This window comes from Bufo bufo, chromosome 1 (genome assembly GCF_905171765.1).
Source record: "Bufo bufo chromosome 1, aBufBuf1.1, whole genome shotgun sequence".
In the NCBI taxonomy this organism is placed as follows: Eukaryota; Metazoa; Chordata; class Amphibia; order Anura; family Bufonidae; genus Bufo; species Bufo bufo.
This window is the reverse complement of record NC_053389.1, coordinates 320307109-320332977: the sequence shown is the minus strand read 5'-3', so window position 1 is coordinate 320332977 and position 25869 is coordinate 320307109. Positions and strand designations below refer to the sequence as shown.

Sequence of the window (25869 nt, the reverse complement as noted above, 5' to 3'; positions counted from 1 at the left end):
GACAAACTGTCAGCAGCTGTGTTACATATACCTGGAACATGGAAACAATACAGGAAGAAATTATGACAAGCAGCCAACCAAGTGAGTTTCCTCAGAAATCTCATGATCGTAAGGGATTTGGAACGACCTTTGTTGATGATGTGACAGGTTGCCTGGTTATCTGAGTAGCAACGTACTGACAAGTCTGCCCATAAATGACCCCACGCCGCGGCAGCTGCCACGATGGGATAGATCTCGAAGAGAGCTGAGGTAGTGGAAAAACCCTCCACATCCTGAACTGCTGTAGGCCAGCTGCCCCAAAGCCATTAGTTCCCAAAAATTGCTGCAAAACCTGTGGTAGATGCCGCATCTGACCAAATGGTAGGTGATGAGTCAGTCAATTGAGGGAGGAACATACTTTTACCATTCCAGGTGGTTAAAAATTTCTTCCACATGCGTAAGTCTGCCAAAACTTGGGTGTCCAAAGACAACCTGTGTGTGTCGCGTAGGAAGAGTGGATATAGATACAGGAGTCGTGATATGAATGAGCGGCCTTGAGGTATGATACGCATGGCAAAATTTAGAGAACCCAGCAGGGACTGTAGCTCTTTACGGTTGCAAGTACCGAGCTGGAGGTAGTGGTTGACGTAGGTAAAAATGTTCCCTATCTTGTCGTGTGGCAGGCTTGCTTGCATCATGATTGAGTCTAATTGAATGCCCAGGAATGTGATAATCGTGTGTGGCCCCTCAGGCTTCTTTGGGGAGACTGGGACATCTAGTTGCTCAAATAGATTTTTGGTAGCTGTGAGGCTATTGGGAGGGGAAGTGTTCTCCTCGACCAGTAAGAAATCGTCCAGGTAGTGTAATACAGTAGGGCATCTGGCTATGTTTAATAGTAACCAGCACAATGCCTCGGCAAATGTGTCGAAAATTGCAGGGCTACTTTTGGACCCAAAAGTTAAGTGGGAGAAAAAATAGTAGTTCCCGGACCCCTTATGCCATGTAGGTGCCATAGGGTAGGGTGAATTGGAAGCAATTTAAAGGCGTGAGTAATATCGGTCTTACTAAGCCATGCTCCGACTCCTGCCTGTATGATGGCTGTAATGGCATGATCTATGGTCGTGTATTGCAGGGAGAATTCTTCGGAGGGTATGAGGGAATTGAGACTGGGGTTAGCCAATGAGTGTGGTGCAGACAGGTCAATAATGAGTCTCTGATTAAGGTAAGATTTCCCTGTGACAATACCAATGGGGTTAGTGCGCCATTCGTTGAATGGAGGAGACTGGAAAGGCCCCAATAAGAAACCCTCAGCAACTTCCTGGGCTATGAGAGTGTCAACAGCTGTAGGTTTGTGCTGTGCGGACTGTAGGCTAGGGCATTCCAGAATCCCGGATGGTATGTGTAGGATACCCGTGTGGAAGCGTTCTGTTATACCAGAGATAAGAAAATCTAGACGGGTGATGTGACAGAAATGCTGTAAATGCCGAAATGTTAATAGACGTTAGGTATGGCTTAGGGTACATTTTATTCAGACACATGGTTTTGGCATGTGCCCTGAAACATTTTAAACAGATATGCAATAATCTACAACCACTATAATTACAAGACCCGACATTGAAATTATTACATATCTGGGTCTTGCCCAGAAACTTGATCGGGCGTCCCAGTTTGTCTCTGGTCAATTTCTCTGAAACACCTGGAACTAACTCCTTGCGTGGAAGCATGTTCGTCCACCGTGGTGGGACAAACATTTGTCGTATGCGCCGTAGAGGAGCAGTATGCACAAGCCAGTGTTCTTAGACCTGCAAAAAAGGACGGTATCGATCCTACCCCTGTTGGATATTGTACCATACTGGGAGAAGGCCCCAGACACTTTTGCAGAAAAAGACCTATGGTAGTCATAAAAGGCTGATCCACCATATTTGTTTCCCAGGTCTACCAGCTTGTGCATATAAAGATCAAACTCCTCTCGTCTAGTGGGATAGACCGCGCAGATGACATCCCGGTAAATACCAAATGCTAGGACAAACTCGGGGATAGTCAGTTTCCTGTTTAGGCGGGCGTCCCTAGATCTGACAACAACGGACACATCATCATAGGCATAAGTCTTATTTTCAACGATATCCTGGGAGGTAATCAGCAGAGAAGCCAGGTTGACGTCTTTACCTTCCAGGATATCTCTTTTAAGGTGCTCAGGGATCATATGAGCAGGGTTAACTTCCTGGTCCTCATAGGTGATGGCTGGAGCAACTAATAGCAAGTCGTCCGTTGCTGGTGAAGCTGCAGCGGGTGGCCTGGCTGGGGTAAGGGCCGTGGTGACCGACTCAAGCCTCTCCAGCCTGGAGTTGACCTTGCTCATGGACGCCATGACTGATGACAACATGGAATGTATGTCACCCGGGTTGAAGTGGCTGGACCCTTCCCCAGCATCCATGTTGGTAGTTGAAGTACGTAGTAGTTTAAAAAGCTCTGCTTTCCTTGCTGTAGCGGGGTAGGGGATTTGCCGTCTCCTTAATTCAGTAGTTATACGAGGGATCGTCCAGGATCTGGCAGGCTAGCTAAGCCAAATGGTGAAACAATTAAACTTGTTTGGTGACAGGTGTGGCCCTGCTAGTTGCCAAGTGGCTTGAAAGGCTCTATCTATGCGTTGGTGCGAGGCCACCCGTCGTAGTGGCAGGATTGTAGGCCTCTCGGTGACTGTAACACAGAAAACAGGGGAAGAGAGTGACAGGTGAGGCCCTCTCTATGCGACATGCGAGGCAACTAGCTCACGTGTGGCCCGATGGGTGTTTGCCTCCGAAACGTTGAGGCGGGTTGTTGGCCTCGCGGGACCACTAGTCGATGGCAATGCCAAGAAGGGGTAAATACCTAACTGGGGAGCCTGTGACCCTGTTGCCAGTACTCTAAACTAGGGAGGGGGGGATGAAATGTATGTAAGAATACTACGTGAGCAGGCGTACGTACCTGGTAGTATGCGTATATTCCTGCTAATTTGTAAGGTGAAATATGAACCTGGAAAAAAGGTAATATAGTGAGTGTGGTCTGTGTGGGAACAGTGTGGTCTGTGTAGCCCGTACCAGAGGGTCTTTAAGGACTTGATTGTGAAGATAAACTGGTAACTGGCACGAAAGTGTAGTGAACGCCATGACAACAGACTGTTTACAAAAGGCCAAGTGATGCAGTGTTTTGAAAAAGACACAAATGCAATGGCACTCTGCAACCAGCATTCTGCCCTGCCTCTATGCTGGATGAGGCATTGGTGTACATTTTGGCCAAAGCGTAATAAGCCACTCACCACGTCAAGGTCGCCTCTATGGAGTGGTCCCTAACACTAGTTCCTACCTGTTTGTGGGCCATGACAGCCACACAAAGTCCAGGGAATGCAGGTGCAGCATGCACGCCAAGCACACTCTGCTTTTAACCCCGTCCGGTGCCATTACAGCTTTCATCGGATCCAGGGATGCAAGTACCAACATGCATGCTGAGCCCACTATATACTTCTCCTGGAGCCAAATGGCTACTGGTAGGTGCAGACTCAGTTTTATACTGACTTTAAAACCAGCCTCCAGGACAGATTGACTGGTCAGGTGTGCATGACTGCATGGAGATCGCCACGCCTCAAATATATACTACAAAGAAAAAAATGTGGGGGATTCAATCAGCACAACCCTATATGTAGGTGCACATTGCTATGGCGAAATACATATACAAAGAAAAAGACACAAATGCAATGGCACTCTGCAACCAGCATTCTGCCCTGCCTCTATGCTGGATGAGGCATTGGTGTACATTTTGGCCAAAGCGTAATAAGCCACTCACCACGTCAAGGTGCAGTGTTTTGTTTTTTGTTTTTATAAAAATAAATATATATATATATATATATTTTTTATAAGCCAGGATTCTGACTAGAAACAGAGGAGTTGTATGATGGGGGTAAATAACAATAAGGGGGAAGGGTAACACGATACTCCAAAGTGAAGATGTAAAGTGTATATGATAGTATGTGATGCCAGGACGTATGATTGGTTGGATCAGTGCGTGTGATTCAACCCGAAAGTTCCCTGTTTAGGAAAGGAAAACGTATCCTTATGTATATGTCGTGGGTCGTAGTTTGAACCCCGAAATGAGGCCTGTAATCGTAGGCTGAAAAACACGTGACTGGAATGTATGTGGGAGTCAAATAGTTTATACAGATAGTGAACTTGTGAAACAAAATACAACCTTGATGCCTTTAAACAGAAAAATAGATTTAGTCTATATCCAGTAAGCATCAAACTCGTTTAACCGAATGGTATAGGCATGAAATGAGTATGTAATCCACGAAAGGATTTATGAAGATAAATGAACGAACAATTACCGAAACCCTATGGCAAGGAAAACATAGAAATGAAACGAACAGTGTAACCCGTATGGAAACCCATGCGAATGGGCAAGCGTGCAACAGCATATCACGGAAAAGGCGGAAATAACCGAAAGGATTGCTCATTTCGCCGAAAACACGGAACAGAATTAGGCGAAATGATACCCCTTAAAACCAATAGAATAAAAATGCTGAATAGTGCACAAAATGATTGCGCGAACAGACTGTCTGATGCAACCTAGCCGTACGTATAACAGGGAAAAAAGACCGTAAAGTGAGGACACTTGCTGTACCGGACGCAGTGGGAACCGATCCTGGCGTGACAGGTGTGGCGTGCCAGAACCGCAGGGGCTAGACGTGAGGTGCACGGTGGGCCGATGAGGGGCCAGTAATAATACAGTTCATCGGTTTACTCACGGTTAGCAGAAAGCCTCCCTGGGCCAGCAGCACAGTGCTGAGGAAGACAGCACGATATCCTCCGGGGCAGACTCTGCGGTAGGGAAGCACCAGCCTAGATGGAGGTTGTGGTGCCCTTGATGGCAGTGGACTTTAGGGTGCTTGTGGCGGCTGGGTCCCTTGGTGTTATTTGTCTTGACGCCAGTACCGTTAATGGTGGTACAACCAGTTGCAGTAATATTGAAGAATAAAGTAGACAGTGGTAGGATACAACTCACAACTTTACTGTGGCTGGTTTTAGTTGCTGCATATACATCCAGACAGAATACAGTCTTTTGATATTTAGAGGAATTCTGTTGATCCACTGTTAATAGGGTTGGCTAGATTCTGACTTTGCTTCAAGGTCCCTTTTGGACCAGAGTAATTTGGTGAGGTTGTCTGTAGTACTTACTGGTATGCTTAGTCCTATTGTTTCTGTATCTTCCAAGCCCTTGAACAGGTAGCTAATCTGTCTTCTATAATGTATGGTGAGGCTGCCTGTAGCTAGATTGTCCTCCACCATGTGCAAAGGTGCCCATTAAGCCTTAGGTTGTGGCTGTTATCACCGATGTCTCTCTTTTAGCTTGGATTTCTTCCAGGGACGCAACACTATCCTCTGGTTGTAGGATATAAGGAACTAAGAGGATCACAGGAGGAAAACGCTCTCCTGCCCCTCATACCTTGGCTCTACCTCATTGCTGCATCAGACTTCACCCACTACTCTGTGGTGTGTAGCCTCAGCTTAACAACTGACTCTGCTCCTCTCTTCTCTTTTTTTTACACAAGGCCTGACGTAAGTATTTATATAACCTAAGTGCTATCCCCATCTAGTGGTGGGATGTATAAAATGCACCTAACAGCCTATGAACAGGGATACAACAGGTCATGTAATGCAGAATGACATGCAACACAGTAATGCAATTTTAAAGCTTTTTTGCAGTTCCCACATGTCCTGAGTGGGACGCTGCACAGGTAGGTCTTAACTTAAGGTTTAGGAGTCCCTGGGACACGATCTACGATGATGGCCGGAGTAAAGAGAAGCTGGACGGACGGAAGGCCTTTAACAGGATTCCTGGACACAGCTTGCCGCGGAAAACTCGTGGATACTGGAAAACCAAGATCTCGCCTGGGAGAACCCGGAAGTGGATCCTCATTCAACGCTGACCTCGAACGGTATGGAGCCAGGTAAGGGGTGTCCCTTAAATATGCTAGGAGTAAATAACGAGCCCCTTCCACAATTACAGGCCAGCTGGCCTTAATATATATGCTAATATTGGGTTATGTTTTTGTTTTGTAGTGAGCTGCGGAATGGTGGCAATATGCGCATGTCTCTACAGCAAGTACACTTTGACAGGGGCAGGATGTTGGTGATATGTATGGATATCCTGATATGTACTAGAACAAACATGGAATAGGAGCCAGTATATGGACAAGATCCATGGATGTGAAATCGCTGTGGAAGGAGTGAATATTTCACTCCTTCACATTGCGGTGTACATGAGAGCATATATAATGTGAAAACAGGGATTGTTATGCCGCTGTCCCTGTCAATAAAGTTGTGTGAAAACAAAAAAGAAAGGGATGTGAGTCGTGACATGCGCAGTAGGAGATACTGAGACGCAATGAGCGGAGACATGCGCAGTGGATCGTCAGGGACGCTGAGGAGACAGGCGGTGGCGGCCATACTGCAGCTCACATGTGCACTATTGTTGGTGAGAACATGTATAAAGTGGTTTATTATATGGGATAACACTATATGATGATATATAAATGTATATTAAGCATTTATTGGAGGAAAATTTTGGCACCACCCTTTGTGGGAGGTATATATGCTCACAATTTGTGGATTTTAGTATGGCTTGAGAAAGGCTTATGTAAAGCCGAAACGTTGCCTGTCTGCTGTGTTGGTTGGAAATAAATCTTGCACAAAGGAAGACGCTGGTCACGTTTCATCTGTATTCTTATGTCTATTATTGACAGCGGAAAAGAGTCTTTCTCCAGGTGACCGTGACGCTTCCAAAAACTTGGGACATTGGTGCTGTCCTTAAAATATATTTCTCACATCACAAAAAAATTCAGAAGCCAGAGTTATCTTCTTAAAGGATAATAAAATATCGGGGCAGTCTTTAACGTGGTAGTACTGAAGAGCTTCCATTATGGAAGCGCTTCATTAGTACAGGAGGACCAGGAAGCGGTGAAGGATCTGTACTCACTGCTTCCTGGTCCTTGGCTCGGCTATGCAGGGCTGCGCACAGCATGAGGTCGCTCTGTGACCTCGCACTGTGCTGCAATACACAGCCGACAGCAGGATGAAGAGGATCGAGATGGTGACCAGGAGCAAGAGAGGTAAGTGTTTGTTTTTTTGTCCTGGGGGATGACGGCTCACATATGGCTGATGGCTCACATAAGGGGCTGATAGATGGCTAAAGATTGTGGGGGGGGGGGGGGGTCTGACCTGAGGTGTAATGAAAGCCGGAATTAGACTTACCGGTAATTCAGTTTCCACGAGATCACCACGGCGGCCACTAGGAGATTGACCCCTGACCTCTGTACGGGCAGGAACAGAGAGAGGGTTTAAATCCCCCCCCCCCCTCCCACCACCAGCGTGTCCAAAATTACAGAGACAGAAAAAAAGGTGGTGAGCAAAAAAAAATAAATAAATTGATAAGTCAAGAGGATATTACTTCATAACCTCCCAACTAAGGACCAAATCAAGGGTAGGGAATATATGTGCCGTCGCGGTGATCTCGTGGAAACTGAATTACCAGTAAGTCGAATTCCGGCTTTCCACCTCATCACCACGACGGCCACTAGGAGATATAAAAAATTATAAACTAGGGGGGGCGACCGCCTGAAGGACTTTACGTCCAAAAGACAAGTCTGAACTACTAGATAAGTCTAGTCTATAACGTTTCGTAAAGGTGCGAATGCTGGACCATGTGGCAGCTTTACAGATGTCTTCTAGAGAAGCTCCAGCCCGCTCGGCCTGGGAGGAGGACAAAGCTCGGGTAGAGTGGGCTCTTAGATTTGAGGGGCAAGGAAGGCCCTGGATTTCATAACAGAGAGAAATAGAATCTCTAATCCATCGTGCTAGAGAAGACCTGGAGGCTTTTTGACCATTATTCTTACCTGAGAATAAGACAAATAGATTATTGGTTTTACAGAATTCTTTTGTAACCTCAAGATACCGTAGAACCGAGTGTCTTACGTCTAGTGAATGGAAACTGGATTCTCTACTGTTAGAGGGATTACAACAAAAGGAAGGAAAAACTATCTCCTGGTTTCGATGGAAATCGGATACCATTTTAGGAAGAAACCCGGGATCTAGCCTCAAAATAATTCTATCATCGGTGATACGGAGATAGGGTTCTTGTATAGATATGGCTTGAATTTCGCCTAGCCTTCTTGCGGACGTGATGGCAACAAGAAAAGCGGTCTTTAGGGATAGATGTTTAGTGGAACAATCTGACAGGGGCTCGAAAGGGGTGAGTGTCAGTCCTGTGAGCACTGTATTGAGGTCCCAGTTGGGGATCCAGGATTTTAGAGAAGGGCGGAGCCGAGAGGCTGCTTTCATAAATCTTCTGATCCAGCGGTGGTTGGCTAGGTCTTGATCGAAGAAACAAGCTAGGGCTGAGACTTGTACCTTTAAGGTGGAGGGTCTAAGACCTAGCTCGAGATTTTGCTGGAGGAAGTCTAGGATTTTCTGAAAATTAGGTGGCTCTAAGTTCGGGGCAGGGTTACCGATCCAGGAGCAAAACCTCTTCCAAATCTTCAGATAGATCGAGAAGGTAACCTTCTTCCTACTTGCTTTAAGAGTAGATATTACCCGATCAGAAAGACCCTGTGATTTCAACATCTGGACCTCAGGATCCAAGCTGATAATTTGAGGAAACCCAGGTTTGGGTGTAAGATTGGCCCTTGATGAAGTAGGTCCCTCCTGGAAGGGAGAGGCCACGGGTTCTCTACTGATAGTTTTTTTAGGGAAGGGAACCAGCTCCTCTTCGGCCAATAAGGGGCTATTAATATTAGGGTTGTATCCTCTTGATTGAGCTTCTGGATTATCCTGGGAAGTAGAGGCAGGGGTGGAAATGCATAACAGAGGTTCCAGTCCCATTGTATCGTGAGTGCGTACAGCGCCCAAGGATTGTCTCGTGGATTCAGGGAACAGAATGTTAGTACCTTTGTGTTCTTCTTTGAGGCGAACAGGTCTACTTGAGGGGTGCCCCATCTGTCTATTAGTATCTGGAACACGTCCTGGTTTAGAGACCATTCGGTGTAGTCTATTAGTTGTCGGCTGAGGTAATCTGCTTCCACGTTTAGTGTTCCCTTCAAGTGAATCGCGGAGATGGATCTTACGTGGGACTCCGCCCAATTGAAGATCTTCCCTGCCACGATCAGCTTTTCTGATCTCGTCCCTCCTTGGTGAGAGAGGTACGCTACTGTTGTAGTATTGTCGGAAAGGACCTTCACATGCCTGCCCTCGAGTAGGTCCTCTGCTGCTTTCAGAGCTTTCCAAACCGCTTTCAGCTCTCTGAAGTTGGAGGATTGAGAGCGAGTTGTTGACAGCCAGGAACCCTGAAAGTAATGATCTCCCACTTTTGCTCCCCATCCTTTTTCGCTTGCGTCTGTAAGGACTTGTATGTAAGGAGTCTTCTCCCAAGGAACTCCTAAGGACATGTTGTTTGCGCTCTTCCACCAGTCTAGGGAGACCTTTACTGTTGGAGGGATCAGCACTTTGTGATTTAAAGAAGTCTGCTGCCTGTCCCAGATTCTGAGAATCCACAACTGGAGAGATCGGAAGTGGGATTGACTCCATTGGACAAAAGGAATGCAGGACGAGAGGAGACCCAGAAGGCTCATGGCTTCCCTTATGGGACAAGACCTCCTGTTCTGAAACCGTCGGATTTTCAACTGAAGGTTCCTGATCTTGTCTGGTGGGAGAAGACTATGTTAAACCCGAGAATCCAGGATGACCCCTAGAAACTGGATTGTGCTGGAAGGTAGCAGATTTGATTTCTTATGGTTCACCAACCACCCTAGATCCTGAATGAGAGACAGAAATGTTAGTTAGCTTGGAAGAAAGAAGAGACAGAGTGGATATGATAGAAACTTTTAAATACATAAAGCGAATCAACTCGGTAAAGGAAGAGAGCATATTTAAAAGAAGAAAAACTACCACAAGAGGACACAGTTTTAAATTAGAGGGGCAAAGGTTTAAAAGTAATATAAGGAAGTATTACTTTACTGAGAGAGTAGTGGATGCATGGAATAGCCTTCCTGCAGAAGTGGTAGCTGCAAATACAGTGAAGGGGTTTAAGCATGCATGGGATAGGCATAAGGCCATCCTTCATATAAGATAGGGCCGGGGGCTATCCATAGTATTCAGTATATTGGGCAGACTAGATGGGCCAAATGGTTCTTATCTGCCGACACATTCTATGTTTCTATGTTAGTAAGTCTGCTTTGAGCTGGTTCTCTGAATTTCCAATCAGGAGAAAGTCGTCCAGGTATGGTACGATCACCAGGCCCTTGCGTCTCAGGAAGGCCACCATTTCTACCACCAGTTTCGTGAAGACTGAGAGCAGATGATATCCCAAAGGGAAGGGCCGTGAACTGGAAGTGAAGGGTTACTCCCTTGTGATCTTGGATGGCGAATCTTAAAAATTTCTGAGAATTTGGGTGGATTGGAATGTGGTAGTAGGCATCCCGTAGGTCTACTGTACACATCAGAGCGTCTCTCCCTATTAGGGGTATCAGGGATTTTAGGGATTCCATCCTGAATTTCCGATATACTATAAACCTGTTCAGGGCCTTTAAATTTATAATGGTGCGAAATGAACCTTTTTTTTCTACCAGGAAGAGATTCGAGTAGACCCCTTGTCCTAGCTGTGCTGATGGTATCTGGATTATCACATCCATTTCCAGAAGGTTCTGAATTCCCTGCAGGATCTTCTTGCGTACGGTGGAAGAACTCGGGTTGGTAACAATGAAGCGGTCTGGGGGAGATGAAGAAAATTCGATCTGGTATCCAAATTTTACGATGTCCTGGACCCAAGGGTTCGGAGTAATGGATTCCCAAGGAGCCAGAAAATTCTTCAATCTCCCCCCGACTTTGGTGTCATTGTTTGTCTGAAGATTTGTTTTGAGAGGAGGGAGGGGTACCTCTCCCCCTGCCACCCTTCGGATAGCTCCAACGTCCCGACTTCCCTTTATCCCTATAGGTCCTATTCTGTCTGGTGGGGGCACGAAAGGGATATTTTCTTTTATAGGGTCTTTCCTCCGGGAAGCCCTTTTTCTTATCCACTGCTTTCTCTAAGATGCGGTCCAAAACAGGGCCGAAGACATACTCCCCTGAAAACAGGATGGAGCATAACCATCTTTGAGGTGTTCTCCCCTGACCAGCATTTCATCCACAGAGCCCAGTGGGACGCGTTAGAGAGGCCGGTGTCTTTAGCAGCAAATCTGACAGATTCTGCTGAAGCATCTGCCATAAATGCCATGGCGGACTTTAGTAAGGGGAGAGACCTTAAGATTTCTTCTCTAGGGGGTGTTGTCCCTAATGTGAGACTCCAAGTCATTTAACCACAACCCCATGGACCGTGGCAGCAATATTAGCTTTTAGGTTAAACATAGCAGCTTCTAGATTTTTTTTAACAGACTATCCGCCTTCCTATCCATGGGGTCGCGTAACTGGGAGGCATCCTTAAAGGGCATTCATTAGGATTGAACAATAGACTATTCTTGAAGGACCTGGATACTCCCAGGCATTTCTCTGGATTTGACCACTCAAGCACCATGTCGTGTATATTTTCGTTAATCGGGAAGACCCGGGTTTTTTTAACGCGGAGTCTCCAGAACATCTCGTCCTGCACGGAATGAGCTCTTGGGGCTTCTACCCCCATAGTGGCCCGGACTGCCCTTAGTAGGTCTGGCATTTCATCAGAGGGAAAACAAAATCTTTTGTCCGATTCAGAAACTTCTATAGACCTTCCTCGTCCTCCCAGGGTCTGGAGGATGAAGCGTTTTCCGCTATCTCCTCTGAATCTGAGGGAGAAAAGGACGGTCCCCTCTGTCTTTTAGATGGAGGCAGGTCCCTAGGGAAGGAGGATTTTACTTCCTCATGTATCAGATTTTAACTAATCAAAAAAGGAAGGCTGTTCTTCATGTACAACGCTAGAGATACAATCTTTGCATAATCCCTTACAGTAATCATCCAGAAGTAGCTTAAGACAGGACACACTTAGCCGGCTTCCTGACCTTCTGTGCCTCCTTAGAGACCTGGGGGAAAATAGCCCTAGTCAGCTAGCTTGAACATACACGATGGTATAGAAGAAGCATGTAAGCCCAAAGCCAGAGTAGTGGAGGAGGAAAAGGCAGGTAACCTGGTACAGTGCAAAAACAGTAACAGGGAAGATAAGCGCTTTCCCCACAGGGGAACCTACGGCAGGCAGCACGGAAGGGTCTCCTGGGGAGCGGGGTTCAGTCGACATGTCGGCACATACAATACTTGTTGCTTGGCACTTCCATGTGCTGTGCTGATATTTTTAAAAAGGAGACAAGTCCTAAAAGATGTCACTTCCTCCGACCACCGGAAGGGACGTCTGCCGCCTTACCTGAAGTGCTATGGCGCGCACCAGGCTACAGCCCTGGAGGGAGATCGCGACCAGGCTCACGTATAGTAACAGAGCGAGGCCTCCCCATCAACCCTGCCCAGCATTAGTACAAGGACCGCAGGCGGACAGGGGAACACCATCAGCTTCATCTCCCTGGGCAGGGAGTCTCTGGTGCCTTGGAGGGGGGGGATTTAAACCCTCTCTGTTCCTGCCCCTACAGAGGTCAATCTCCTAGTGGTTATCATGGTGAGGAGGTGGAAAAATGTTTTTATTGTTCTACTCTAAAACCTAGGTGTGTCTTATAGGGCAAAAAATACAGTGCAGCAGAGACCCTAGTCAGTTTATAGTCGTTATATGCACCTTGTGTTTTGTTATGCGTGTGAATCAGCGCCAACTAGCACCCCCTAAGCCCCACCCCAGAACCCCCGCGAAAATTGTCTTGCATGAAACTGGTCCTTGGTGCAAAAAAGGTTGGGGACCACTGCGCTATACAATTCCAAGCTTCATTAGACCTGCAAGTACAGCCCTGGCTCACAACAGTAAACAGTATAGGTAAAGTTTAATAAATCCACAGCAACTGCTGATTAAAAGCCCAGGTAGGTTAAGATTTTATTTAAATAGGACTAACATATACAGATTAATAATTAAAAGTCACACAGAAGAGGAAAGCCAACATTGATGTCTTCATATAGAGGGATGGACATCTCAAAGCAATCTGGAAGAAATGGTACAAGTGTTGGTTAAAAACTGAATTAAGCAGACTACCCAGACAGATTTAGCACCACCCTTACCCATGGGTTGGGTCTGGTATTGCAGCTCATTCTTATTCTATACAGCCTAGCATGGCTGTGTATCAGAAAGTGCTATGCTAGATCATTTTCTGCTATAAATTATAGTATAGCTGGCCACACCCCTTCCTGCAAGAGCTCCACCCACACAAGTGGCACAACCCCCAAGGGACCACCACTTTTCTGGTACACAAGGCCGATAACTCCACTCAAATATATTAGATACTGGTCTAACATGACACCATCTGTCTGAACATGCAGCATGAGCCACTGAAACTCAATTTGACATGGTTTAAAGGTGAAATACTCAAAAAATAAATAAAAATTGCGCATTTAGTACACAGCAGTACAGTTTCTGCATGTAAGAAAGCAGCAAAGTGTACATGAGTTTTACACCTTGCTGTTACTGCAACCAGATTTAATCAGCAAAGTGTATGTAGTATTATGCCACTTCACAATCAGCGATCTCAAGCCAAAACCAGCAGTTGAGCAAACAGATCTAATGGAAAGATCTGCACCTGTTCAGTGATTGTGGGTCAGGCACAGATTAAGGTCACTGATCAGACACTGGTGTGAAAGAGGCCTTAAAGGGAACCCATCAACTATACGCTGATCTCACTGAGGGCAGCATAAAATAGTGATGAAATGCTGATTTCAGTGGTGTCACTCATGAGCCAATTCATAATCTCCTGCTCTCACCTATCTGCTGATTGGCAGTTCTCTCCTAGACAGAAAGGGAGAAAACTAGGTATTAGACTGTCAGCAGGTGGGCAGGGATTCATGAATAACCTTGACTCTTCTCAGGTGGTTGTGACCCTTTCCAGGCCCAGTCTGCAACGATTGTGATGTTGGTTCTCGGCAACCACTTACATTTAATGTATAAATGACGACCACTGAAATCAACTCTGTCTCTACTTTATTCTGCCGTTAGTATGGGCAGCATAACGTTGATGACAGGTTCCGTTTAAGACCAATTCACACATCAGGGATTGAGCCAAAACCAGGATTGGAGCCCCCACTGACATAAGGGAAAGATCTGCTTGTGTTTAGAGCTGCACCTGGTTTCGGCTCAGAATCCCTGCCATGCGAATGAAGCATTTAGGCGAGTTAAAGGCTTTTACTCCACCTGTGGTGAACATTAGATCATGGTGCACACCATATTTGCACTTTCCCTTGCCAACCTTCTGAGAGAAGGTTTAGTGGATGGGCTGAGCCCCTGCTGTATTACTAAAGTTTCTGCAAAAAGCTGCCATAAATTCTAGCTCCGGTCTATACCAGCCCCTAGCTGCTGTAGACTGGCATTTCTGGTGCATGGAATGCCAGAGATGTTGCCTCATTACCAAGATTCATATCTAACTCCAGCACATCTTAAAGTCTTGGTCTCCTGTGAGAAATACTAGTCTCCAAATAACCCGCCCCCCCTCCCCCCCAATGTACTTGCCATAATTTTTTTCTTGATTTTCCATCGTGTAAAGACCAGAACTGGTAAGTGCATCAAATCTAATTGCATCATCCCTTGCAATGAAAAGTGAAATACCAGCAAGACAGATATCACTGAGGTTGTGTTCTTCAGGTACCCTAAAGCTTTCAAAATCTGTAAGAAGTTCATTTTCAAAAGAGATCACATTTGGGTATACAAACATGAAGCACAAGATACAGTGAGTGACCTTAACCAGTGCAGTAAGTGTCAATGTACCATTTGGCACTTAAGGAGAAGACCGAGGCAGTCAAGTAGTCACATACCCTTATCCAGGTTATTGCAAGTAGGTGTTCAGATTTGGCCAATTTGATTTACTACCCACCCCCCTAGTTTAGGTCTTAAAAACTGAACCTGGCATAAGGGTAAAGAAAAGAGTATTACACTCACCGGTAATCCGGTTTCCTGGAAGTCTCCATGACACCAAGTCCTGAGATTGACTTCCTTCTGATTGGACAGGAAAAACACAGAGAGGTTAAAACCCCCACCCCCTCCTCACATCACCAGTGTATTTTAACGAAGAACCCCAGGATGAAAGGATAATAGCTAATAGCAGAAAAAAAGGGTGGGATATATGTGGTGTCATGGAGACTTCCAGGAAACCGGATTACCGGTGAGTGTAATACTCTTTTCCCCAGTCGTCTCCATGACACCAAGTCCTGAGACAATATCAAAGCTACAATTAGGGGGGGGGGGCGACTGCCGACAGGACCTTACGTCCAAATCTTAGGTCATCATTAGCAGCTACATCTAGTCTGTAGTGCTTAGTGAAAGTATGAACTCTTTTCCATGTTGCTGCCCTGCAAATCTGTTGTAAGGAGGCTGAGGCTTTTTCCGCCCAGGAGGCAGCCATGCCTCTCGTAGAATGTGCTTTTAGGGAAGCAGGGACGTCTTTTCCCTGAGCTTTATATGCTTCGGAGATTGCCATCTTAATCCATCTGGAGATGGAACTTTTTGCCGCTTTCTTCCCTTTGTTAGGACCTGAAAATTGGACAAACAGATTTTTGTCTTTTCTCCAAAGGCTGGTAGCTTCCAGGTACTTTAAGACCGCTCTCCGGACATCTAATGTGTGGTAAGTGATTTCTTGATCGTTTTTCGGATCGTCACAGAACGAGGGGAGAACAATGTCCTGAGACCTATGGAAGGTCGAGACTACCTTGGGGAGGAAAGTCGGATCTAATTTGAAAATTAATTTGTCCTCAAATATTGCAAGGAATGGTTCTTGGATGGACAAAGCCTGCAGCTCACAGACCCTTCTGGCTGAGGTTATTGCCACCAGAAAAATCGTTTTAATGGTAAGCCATCTGATGTGGATAGAGTCCAGAGGTTCGAATGGATCGGAGGTTAGACCCCCTAGTACCGTATTAAGGTTCCATGGTGGCACCATGTTTCTAATTGTAGGTCTGATCCTATCTGCTGCCTTAAGGAATCTGGATATCCAGGGATGTTCTGTTAGCTTGGTATTATATAGTGCTCCTAAAGCCGATACCTGGACCCTAAGGGTATTGGGGGATAGACCTAAATCTAGCCCTTCTTGAAGAAAATCCAGGATTAGTGAGATGTTGGCTCTAAACTGGTTGAAGGAGGTCCCAGACCAATCAGCAAATTTTTTCCATATTTTTTGGTACTTGTCGTTGGTACTCTGTTTCCTGCTAAGGAGTAAGGTGTTCACTACTTTTTTTGATAGACCAAAGTTTAACAAGTTGGATTCTTCAGAATCCAGGCTGTTAACTTTAGTATTTTCAGGTCTGGGTGAGAAATGGGCCCCTGACTTAGAAGGTCCGGCCTCTGAGGTAGAAGGAGAGGAGCTTCCACGCTGAGGGCTTTCAAGAGGGAGAACCAACTTCTCTTGGGCCAGAAGGGGGTTATCAGGATTAGTGTACACTTTTCTTTTAGGAACTTCTGTAACACTCTGGGGATAAGCGGAAATGGGGGGAAGGCGTAGACTAAGCTTGTTGTCCAACTCTGGTTGAGGGCGTCTACTGCCCGAGGATGATCCCTGGGGTTGAGGGAGAAGAACTGGTTTAGCTGATTTCTCCTGGATGCAAACAGGTCTATCGTCGGCCTGCCCCATTTCTTTGTGATTAAATGGAAGGCTTCTGGAGCTAACATCCATTCCCCTGGGTCTAGTCTGTGCCGGCTTAGGTAATCGGCCTGAATGTTTAAAACTCCCTTCAAATGAACCGCTGAAAGAGATTAAATGTTGCCTTCTGCCCAGGAAAAGATTTTGTTTGCCAGGTTTTGTAGCAGGCGATGCCTTGTGCCTCCCTGGTGTTGGATAAAGGCCACGGCTGTAGCGTTGTCCGAGTAGACTAGGACGTGACGACCCTTTGCCAGCTGACTTGTGTGTTTCAGTGCTTCCCACACTGCCCTCAGCTCCTTGAAATTTGAGGATTGCTGGCTCACGTAATTCCCCCATGTTCCCTGGTAGGAGTTCCCCTGGACGACCGCTCCCCACCCGTGGAGGCTGGCATCTGTTGTGATGACTAGAGGGAGATCTTGTGCCCAGAAAATCCCGTTTTCTAGGTTCGAATTGCTGAGCCACCAAGTTAGTGATTTTTTGGTCTCTGCATCTAAGAATATTTTCCTCTCTAGGGTTAATTGCGATCTGTTCCATTTGTCTAAGATTAATTTCTGGAGTGGTCTTAGATGGAACTGTGCCCAGGCAACTGCTGGAATGCAAGCGGACAGACTCCCTAGTACCTTCATGGCCTGTCTTATTGAACAGAATTTCTCCTTCTTGAACTTCCTCAAAGCTGTCTGAAGTTTTACTATCTTTTGAGGTGGTAGAAAGGATCTTTGGGAGACTGTGTCTAGAGTAATGCCCAGAAAAACTTTCCGTTTGGATGGGATTAAATCCGATTTTTTCCAATTGATGAGCCAACCTAGGCTCTGTAGATGATCCAGGACTAACCCGAGATGGATTCCCATGGTCTCTATGTTGTCCGCCACTACCAGTAGGTCGTCCAGATAGGGGATCACACAAATTGCCTTTTCTCTCAAGGTTGTCAAGGCTTCCGCCATTACTTTGGTAAAGACCCTTGGGGCAGAAGAGATCCCGAAGGGGAGACACCTGAACTGGAAATGCTGAATGTTTCCCTCCTATTCTATTGCGAACCTTAGGAATTCCCTTGATGACCTGTGAATTGGGACGTGATAATAGGCGTCGCTTAAATCTATTGTGGCCATCACTGCATCCTTTTTTAAGAGTTTCACTGCTGACTTCAGGGTCTCCATTTTGAATTTTTGATATCTTACGTATTTGTTTAGATGTTTCAGATTTATAATTACCCTGGATTTCCCGTTTGGTTTCTTTATAATGAAGAGGCGGGAATAGAATCCCAGTCCTGTCTGATTTTTCGGGACGGGCTCTATGGCGTCCAAGGTTAATAGGTTTTTTATGTCGTTTTTTAAGGTCGCAGTTTGAGATGGGGGAAGGGTAGTGATCACATATTTCTGTGGAGGGGAAGAGAGAAGATCTATCAGATAACCCTCTTGTATAATACTTAAGATCCACTGGCTGTTTGTTACATGCTCCCAAGATCTTAGAAAGGAGCTGAGTCTTCCCCCCACTGGTATGGCGTCATTGTTTGTTGTTGGATGAGGAGGCTTCGGCCCGATTTGGGTTGAAGAGGAAGCTTCTCCCCCTGCCTCCCTTCGCATAGCTCCACCTCCCAGTCTTCCCTTTATCTTTTTTATTTTCGGGTTGAAAAAAAAAAAAATCGGTCACGAAAGGGCTGCCTTTTTTGTTTATATCTTTCCTCTGGAAACCCTCTTTTTTTATTTGTCGCGTTGTCTAGGATTTTATCTAGATCTTCTCCGAAAACGTACTGACCGTGGAAGGGGAGTGCGATTAATTTATTTTTAGATGTGATATCTCCTGACCACGCTTTAAGCCATAGTGCCCTTCTCGCTGTATTTGAGAGAACAGCTGTACGGGCGGATAGTTTAACAGATTCAGCAGCTGCGTCTGCTAGAAAGGAGGTTGCCATCTTTAATAGAGGCAAGCTCTCTAGAATTTGATCCCGTGGTGTCTTATTGACCAGATGTATCTCTAGCTGGTCTAGCCAAAGGCTCAGTGTTCTGGCCACACATGTGGAGGCAACGCCCGGTTTGAGAAGGGCCGCCGTAGTCTCCCAGGTCTTTCGCAAGAGACTCTCCGCTTTCCTGTCTAGAGGATCTTTCAATTGTGCTGAGTCTTCAAACGGTAGGGCCGTATGTTTTGCTACCTTGGCCACTGGCGCGTCTACTTTGGGAATGGTCTCCCAATCCGTACAGTCCTCTTGGCTAAAGGGGTAGCGCCTCTTAATTCCTCTTGGGATAAAGGATCCTTTATCCGGTTTTTCCCATTCAGACCTAATTAATTTTTGGACACTATCAGGGACTGGAAAAACGGCCTTCTTCCTTTCACCTAGACCCCCAAAAATTTCTTGCTGGGTAGACCTAGGGGTTTTAGGCATCTCCATCTGAATGGTGGCCCTGATAAGTTCATCAATATCTTCAGGATTGAACAGGAAGCGCTTATATTCGCCCTCTTCATCTGAAGATGCCGGGTGTCTTTGGACAGATTCGGAGTCTGAGACCGCCAGCCCCTCAGAGTCGGAATCCAGGATAAGTGATTTAACACTACGGGCGTCCTGAGTGGGGGGAACTTTGGGGGGAGTAGGTTCTCTGGTAGTTAAGGCCAACTGAACCTCTTCTTTTACCACTTTTCTAATGTCTTCAATTAGACTAGAAGACTCAGACTTGATGACACTGGCAGTACATTCTTTACACAGGGGCTTGGATCCAGTGTTAGACAATCTTTTGCAGCAAATACCACATTTTCTAGTTTTTTTGGCTGCAGAAGCCGAATCCTTTTCTCCCTGAAATGGTAAGGGAGGAAAGGATGAGCAGACTGAACCCACCATACAAAGCATGTACCTGAGAACAGGTTACTCACTGTCCCAGGGTTTGATGCAGGCTCGGTTCCAGAGCCCGGCGTGAGGGGGGTGCTCATCTTGACTCCCGACCGCTTCAGAGATGCTTCACCAAAATATGTGAGCCGCGCTATGCAGGGCGCCGTTACACAGGTCCTGAGCGTTTTTATAGTGTCTCCATGTGCTTCTCATGCTGCAGGACCTGTGGCGCATGTTGATGACGTCAGCGCGCTTAGTTCCGCCCCCGGCGTCTGACGTCATCTGCCGGCCGGGACACATCACAGTGCCGATCCGCCGTGTTCCTCCTTCCCTCTGCATCAAGCCCTCCGGGACCGCCGCAGAGGGAATCTTCGCAGGGGCACTACCTATGTGCCCGAGCCCAGGCCTAACAAAACGGAGGAGGGAGAGCTGCACTGCAGATCCGACCTCGGCCCAGATGAAAAAAATAACTCCAGGTGAGCCCAAACGAGCTCCGTGCACCTCTCCTGCTTCCTATCCTGATGGGACAGGAAAAACACTGGTGATGTGAGGAGGGGGTGGGGGTTTTAACCTCTGTGTTTTTCCTGTCCAATCAGAAGGAAGTCAATCTCAGGACTTGGTGTCATGGAGACGACTGGGGAAAGAAATGTATTTTTATCAAAAACTATTAACCCCTTAAATCCTGAGGGTTAAGGGTTGTATAGTGGGCTCATGTGCCATGTGCTCAGTTACACAGCAGGCACCCACTTGGTGTCCAGTTTGGGAGATAACTGACTGGGATCAGTCTAACACCTGACAAGCTGTGGTCAATGGCAAACAGTTTGTGGGTTAGATTGGGGAAGGGGGGGGCAGCCCCTGTGAAAATCTGGTTGTTCTGTTTGGTTGCAATAGTACTGTACTGCAGCATAGGACATGCAATCAGAAGGTTGCATGTTCAAGCCCCTAGGGGAACATTTAAATTTTAGTCACCCTTTTCCAATTTTACATAAAAAAGTTTAGCTCAAAAATACAAATGCAATCATAAAATTGTCCCATAGCTGTTAAGCACATGATAGCGTGTAATAAAGATGATAGTACCTAAAGGGTTATATGGGATAAAGGTTTCAATGGCAGGATACTCCTCACTTCTTTGCTTCGGCAAGTTGATCTTTTTGGCCTGGACAGAAGACAAATTAGACATCACCATTTTCAGAAGATCTTTTGCTCTCTTGATATGGCAGCAAACTGATTTGTTTCTCCCCTGTAGTGCAGAATGGGCGATTGAGAGGCTCATGTATGCATGTTTTATGTCACATGCCAAGTGTGGGCTGTCTCCCTCTCAGATATGGCTTTCCTAAATTTACCCAGGCAGAACACCACACTGAAATACTCCAAATCCTGTGTAAGACCAGTTATAACTGGTACAGAATCACTTCAGGATCATCGTGGTCTTCTATGACTATGTGATGCAGCTTCAGCCTCCCCGTCATCTTTCAGGTTAGTGTCACTAGTGTTTGGGAGATCTGGCAGGGAACAGCCTTTCTGGTCTCTTGGGATCTGGCATCACTAAGCTACATTGATGTTAGCCAGCCCCATTAGAGGGGTTGTTGGGGGTTCAGAGCTGAACATATCCCCTTCACCCAGGCAGCCCCCCTGAGATGATCAGCAGGGCAAAGGCCTCGTTTAGAAACATGCACTGGTAGGCAGAGGCTTTAGCCTAGCAGTGTTCCTGGAGAAGTCACTGGCATTAATGGGCAGGCTTTGGCACTGCCCTAGACATTAGACAGACCTGGTACATCACTAAATCTAATGAATGCCCTCACCCATAAAATGCTCTGATGCTCAACTCAGAGGGGCTGCCTGGGTGAAGGATATGTTCAGGTTCTGCTCTGAACCCAGACAGCCCCTTTAATGGGACTGGTGGAGATCTGGCCACAACCCAGCAAATATTCAAAGAATCAGCCAGACAAGCTGCGGTGCGCAGCAGTGTTTGTCCAGCCAATTCTTGGCATATCAGCCTGGCTGCAGCCAGATCTCTGCCGGTCCCAATTATAGTTAGTGGATCTGGCAGTGCCAGACCCAGAGACCGGCAGGCTGTTCACTGTCAGATCTCCTCAACACTATTGGGAACCAGTCTTAAGGTCCATTCACACATCTGTGTATTTTTTGCGGATTTGCAAAACACAGACAATGTGCGTTCCATATTTTGCAGACTGCACATCGCCAGCACTATAATAGAGTATGTCTAACCTGGTCTGCAATTGCAGACAATAGTACATATTCTATTTTTTGGGGAAATAGAAATGCGGACTCGGGCAGCACATTGTGCTGCCCCATAGAAATGAATGGGTCTTGAAGGATGCAGGGAGACCAGTGTGAAGCTACATCTCAGAACTACACAGGAGAGCAAGCTCAGACGGGGAGCCTAGGTTTATACAACTGCAGCATCATTGTATACACTTACCTACTGTATATCAGCACTCCTGGTCTTTGACATGGGATACATTAACCCTTTTGCTTCCAGCACCGTACATAACACGATTCCTCACAGGACATGCTTGTCTGAAAGAGGCCTGAGAAGTGGTCAAGCCATGTTCTACTGGGTTCCATTGAGCCCACAAGAGGAAGTTCTTCTGTGTCCACCTGCTATATCAGTGTCCAACAAGTTTTAGGCCTCATACACACGGCCGTTGCGAGTCCGCACCACAAAATAGAACAAGTTCTATTTTTTTGTGGTGTGGAGCCAGCTAGAAACACCACAGAAGCACTCCGTAGTGTTTCCATGGGGTTCCAATTCGTGCTTCTGTTCCACATTTCTGCGATTGCGGACCCATTCAAGTGAATAGGTCCACATCCGTGATGTGGAGTGCACATGGGCTGGTGCCTGTGTATTGCGGACATGCCGTATGCAGGCTGTAATAAGGGGACACAACTGTGTGCATGAATCCTTACGCAAATAAACCCTAGTAGCAAGTAATTGGCTCCAAGAGTTACTTTTATTGTGGACCTTTAGGACTCAGTTTAGGAGATGTGGGACCCACACCTACAAGACAATGAAAGCATATTCAAGCAATATGCCCCCGTTGTTTGAGATGAGACAACCCCTTTAAGTCTAATACTTACTGGCATAGAGCAAATTTCTATTTCACCAATGCCATCTGTAGCTACGAAACTGGCTGCCATGTTACTGTGCGCTTGGCAGCTGAAGGCACCTGTTGGTCCCATGTCTATGTGCCTGCATTGCTAAGAAGAGTGATCTTTTACTATATGCAAATAAGCCTCTAGGAGCAACAGGGGCGGTGCCTTTACTTCTAGAGGCTCTGCTCTCGACAGGACCACGCATGATGTTTCCACTGCTTGGTCCCATCAAAGTGGAGAGGATGCAGCAGTTATCAAACCTGTAGGTGTAACAGCAACGTCTGTTGCACATGTTAAACATTTTTCCAGCAATGTGGGCACATTAATATGGGACCTACACAGACGTGTTCAGCTGCCAAGTGCAAATACAACAGGTCAGCCAGGGGCATACAGTAATATATTTGGACAAATGCAATGTGATGTACACCCATGTCTGTAAAATAGGCCAGGGGGCTGTCACGTCAATGATACAAGTGTGGTAACCTGAAATCCTGACCTTGTCACTCCACTTCTAAAAGTAAAGGCTCACAACATCTCAGGAATCACTAGCAACTTATGCCAAAAACTGGTGTAGCAGATTTGCCAAGTCACCCACTAGGTGTGTGGGGGATACAGACCAAGTACAAGATCTTATACCCATGTTAGAATAGTCAATTGCAGTCACCAAGACCCCACCCCCCTTGTGGAGCATGTCAGAAAGTGTAGAAACCTCAAGGGTCCCAGTTTAGACAGACTTGGCACAGATTTACGAACATCACATGTGCCTATAGCCAAGGCAAGGTGTAGTCTGGGCGTTACCCACTGAAATCTGCGGCATACGTATTCACAAGTCTCCCTCACCGTCTTGGTATCTGCTCCACTTACCTTTGCTGCTGCAGATTTCTTGGGTTCCACTTGTTTGTTAAGGTTCCCCAGAACCTTCCTAAGTGCTTGAGGTTTGGGCACAGTGAGGTTTTTTCCATTATGCACTTTTAATGACCGTTTAGTCTGTGCAACTGCAAGAAAGTAGGTACAGATCAGCACTGTATCATCCAGGGCCACATCTACTCATTCAGCCTGAAGGATATGATCCCGGCATTCCCAACAAGTCTTCACACTTGGCTCTAATGCTTCTATAATACTGAACCGCTTCTCCAGAAGGAATCGACACATGATCAGTAAGAGATTCTGCAGTACTTTAATACTGATGGCCTGTCAGATTACTATTGGGAGTACAAGAGGGGCAATATTACTGCTGTGAGAAGCTCCATTACAGTGTTGGCTATAGAGGGACAGTAGAGGACCACTGAGGCACCTTCACCGTGCAGAGCTCCATTTCTGGCTGTTCAGTTCCTGTGCCATAGTCTAAACCACTTAGACTGGGGTGACATGACGAATCCGCTGCAGATTTTAGTGCAGCAAATCTGCAGAGTTATACAATACAGAAGAGAATTCAGACCCACAGACTGCATAAAAAAGCCCCACAAAGAGCAGACCAGCTGCAGTATTGCCAACCTGCTCAATGGAGAGGGTGAAGTCCGCTGGCTTTGCCACAGCAAAAACTGCATGTAATGCACGAGGATTCTGCTGCAGAAATACACTAAAATCTGTAGCAGATTTTGCCACCACACATGTCCCTGGCCTCACACCATCAGTATTTGTAAGCCAAAACTGGGGCCAAGACACAGAAGAGGTACACATCCCTCCATTATTCTCTGCAGGGTCTTACAAAAAGAGCAGTTAAAGGGGTTGTCCAAGTTATATTTATTGATGACCTATCCTCAGGCTAGGTCATCAATATCAGATCAGCTGGGGTCCAACACCTGGCACCCCCGCCAATCAGCTGTTTGAAGAAATGTGCAGCACCATGCCAGCGCTGCCTCCTCTTCATTGTTTACCTGCTTGCCATTGCATTGAAATGAATGCGACGGCTTGGGTGTAATTACACCTGTTCACAGCTGCAACGGCGAGCAGGTAAACAATGAAGAGGAGGCAGCGCTGGCACAGCACGCGCCTTCTCTTCAAACAGCTGATTGGCAGGGTGCCCGGTTTTGCCATTGCTCACTCCCTTTGTGATGATGTCTCACAGTAAGGGCTCATGCACACAGCCGTTGCATGCATTGGGAGACTGCAATTTGCAGTCCCCAATGCACAGGTAAAATCTGTGTAGATTCCACAGACAGATCCATGCAACTTGAAAGGGAACATGATCCATCCACACTGAAAAAGAATATAAATTAAATAGTGCATGCACTACTTTCTTGCGGTGCAGAGGCACGGAGGAAAAACCCCACGGAAGTACTCAGTGCTTCTGTTCCACACCAGCAGGTGCAGACTGGGAATTTAAAGTGGCCCTGGAAAAAAGTACTAGATGTGGCCCCAGTTTGTAGTTAGGCCCAAATACTATATTGTGGCACATTATGCCACCACATAGCCAGATACCACAGTTCAACACTAAACTTCCACTGGCCAGCCATTAGGAGGGCCCAGGCAGCCCCCTGTGAATTGGCCCACCAGGGAAACTTCCCTGTAAGGTCTATGACCAATCTGCCCCTGCACACCAGACCCTTACAAGTGAATGGCCTGCATCCATGATGCAATGAAAGAACAGCCCAGCCAGCACACAGTTGGGTGCATGAGCCCTTAAAATTACTCCCAGCAGAATCATGAACATGGCTAACTATGTCCAAGAAGAACATGTATGGCCTAAAAGTCTCCTCAAGGAGATATACCACCCCCAAATTCAGGAGTGGACAGGCCACACTCCTGGATAACATGGATAAAACAGTGCTCAGAGCCCAGACAACTTACACAGTCCTTGATTAGTCTTGGAAGAAAGGCTGAGGGCATTCTCTTTCTCAAATCGCACAATAGCTTCCATTTTTTTCATCAGATCTGCCAGCAAAACCACATAGATGTCTGAAGCAGGTTTCTTAGGACACTATCAGGCACACTTAATTTCCTACACAGATATACTATGAAAAAATATAAATTGCACAGTACTGATCAGCCTATCACATCAAGGAGTCATGTGAACCCTGGACTACCCACTATTACACTGGAGACAACAGGACTTTACCTGCAGGGACTAGCCACCCCACAAACACTGCTCCAACCAGTCTCTGTCAGAGGAAGTCCTCCTCCTTTGACCTATTTATGCTAAATATCAGCTGACCAGTTAATCAGTCTCATCTCATTAACCGCCTCCAGACTTGTGTCATCT

The 25869-nt window shown here is 46.4% G+C and overlaps 1 protein-coding gene across 1 annotated transcript in view; it reads right to left on the bottom strand.

The window, feature by feature from the left end:
• LOC121009056 (securin-like) overlaps positions 1 to 25783 on the bottom strand; it is a 139370-nt gene extending 113587 nt beyond the window's left edge. The window contains exons 1-4 of the mRNA XM_040441985.1: positions 25667 to 25783; positions 25458 to 25621; positions 23532 to 23662; positions 20628 to 20706 (exon numbers count right to left, since the gene is read on the bottom strand). Of these exons, the coding sequence (XP_040297919.1) occupies positions 20628 to 20706; positions 23532 to 23662; positions 25458 to 25536 (289 nt within the window). The 5' untranslated portion in view covers positions 25537 to 25621; positions 25667 to 25783. The remainder of the gene's footprint in view (positions 1 to 20627; positions 20707 to 23531; positions 23663 to 25457; positions 25622 to 25666) is intronic.
• Positions 25784 to 25869: the final 86 nt, after the last annotated feature.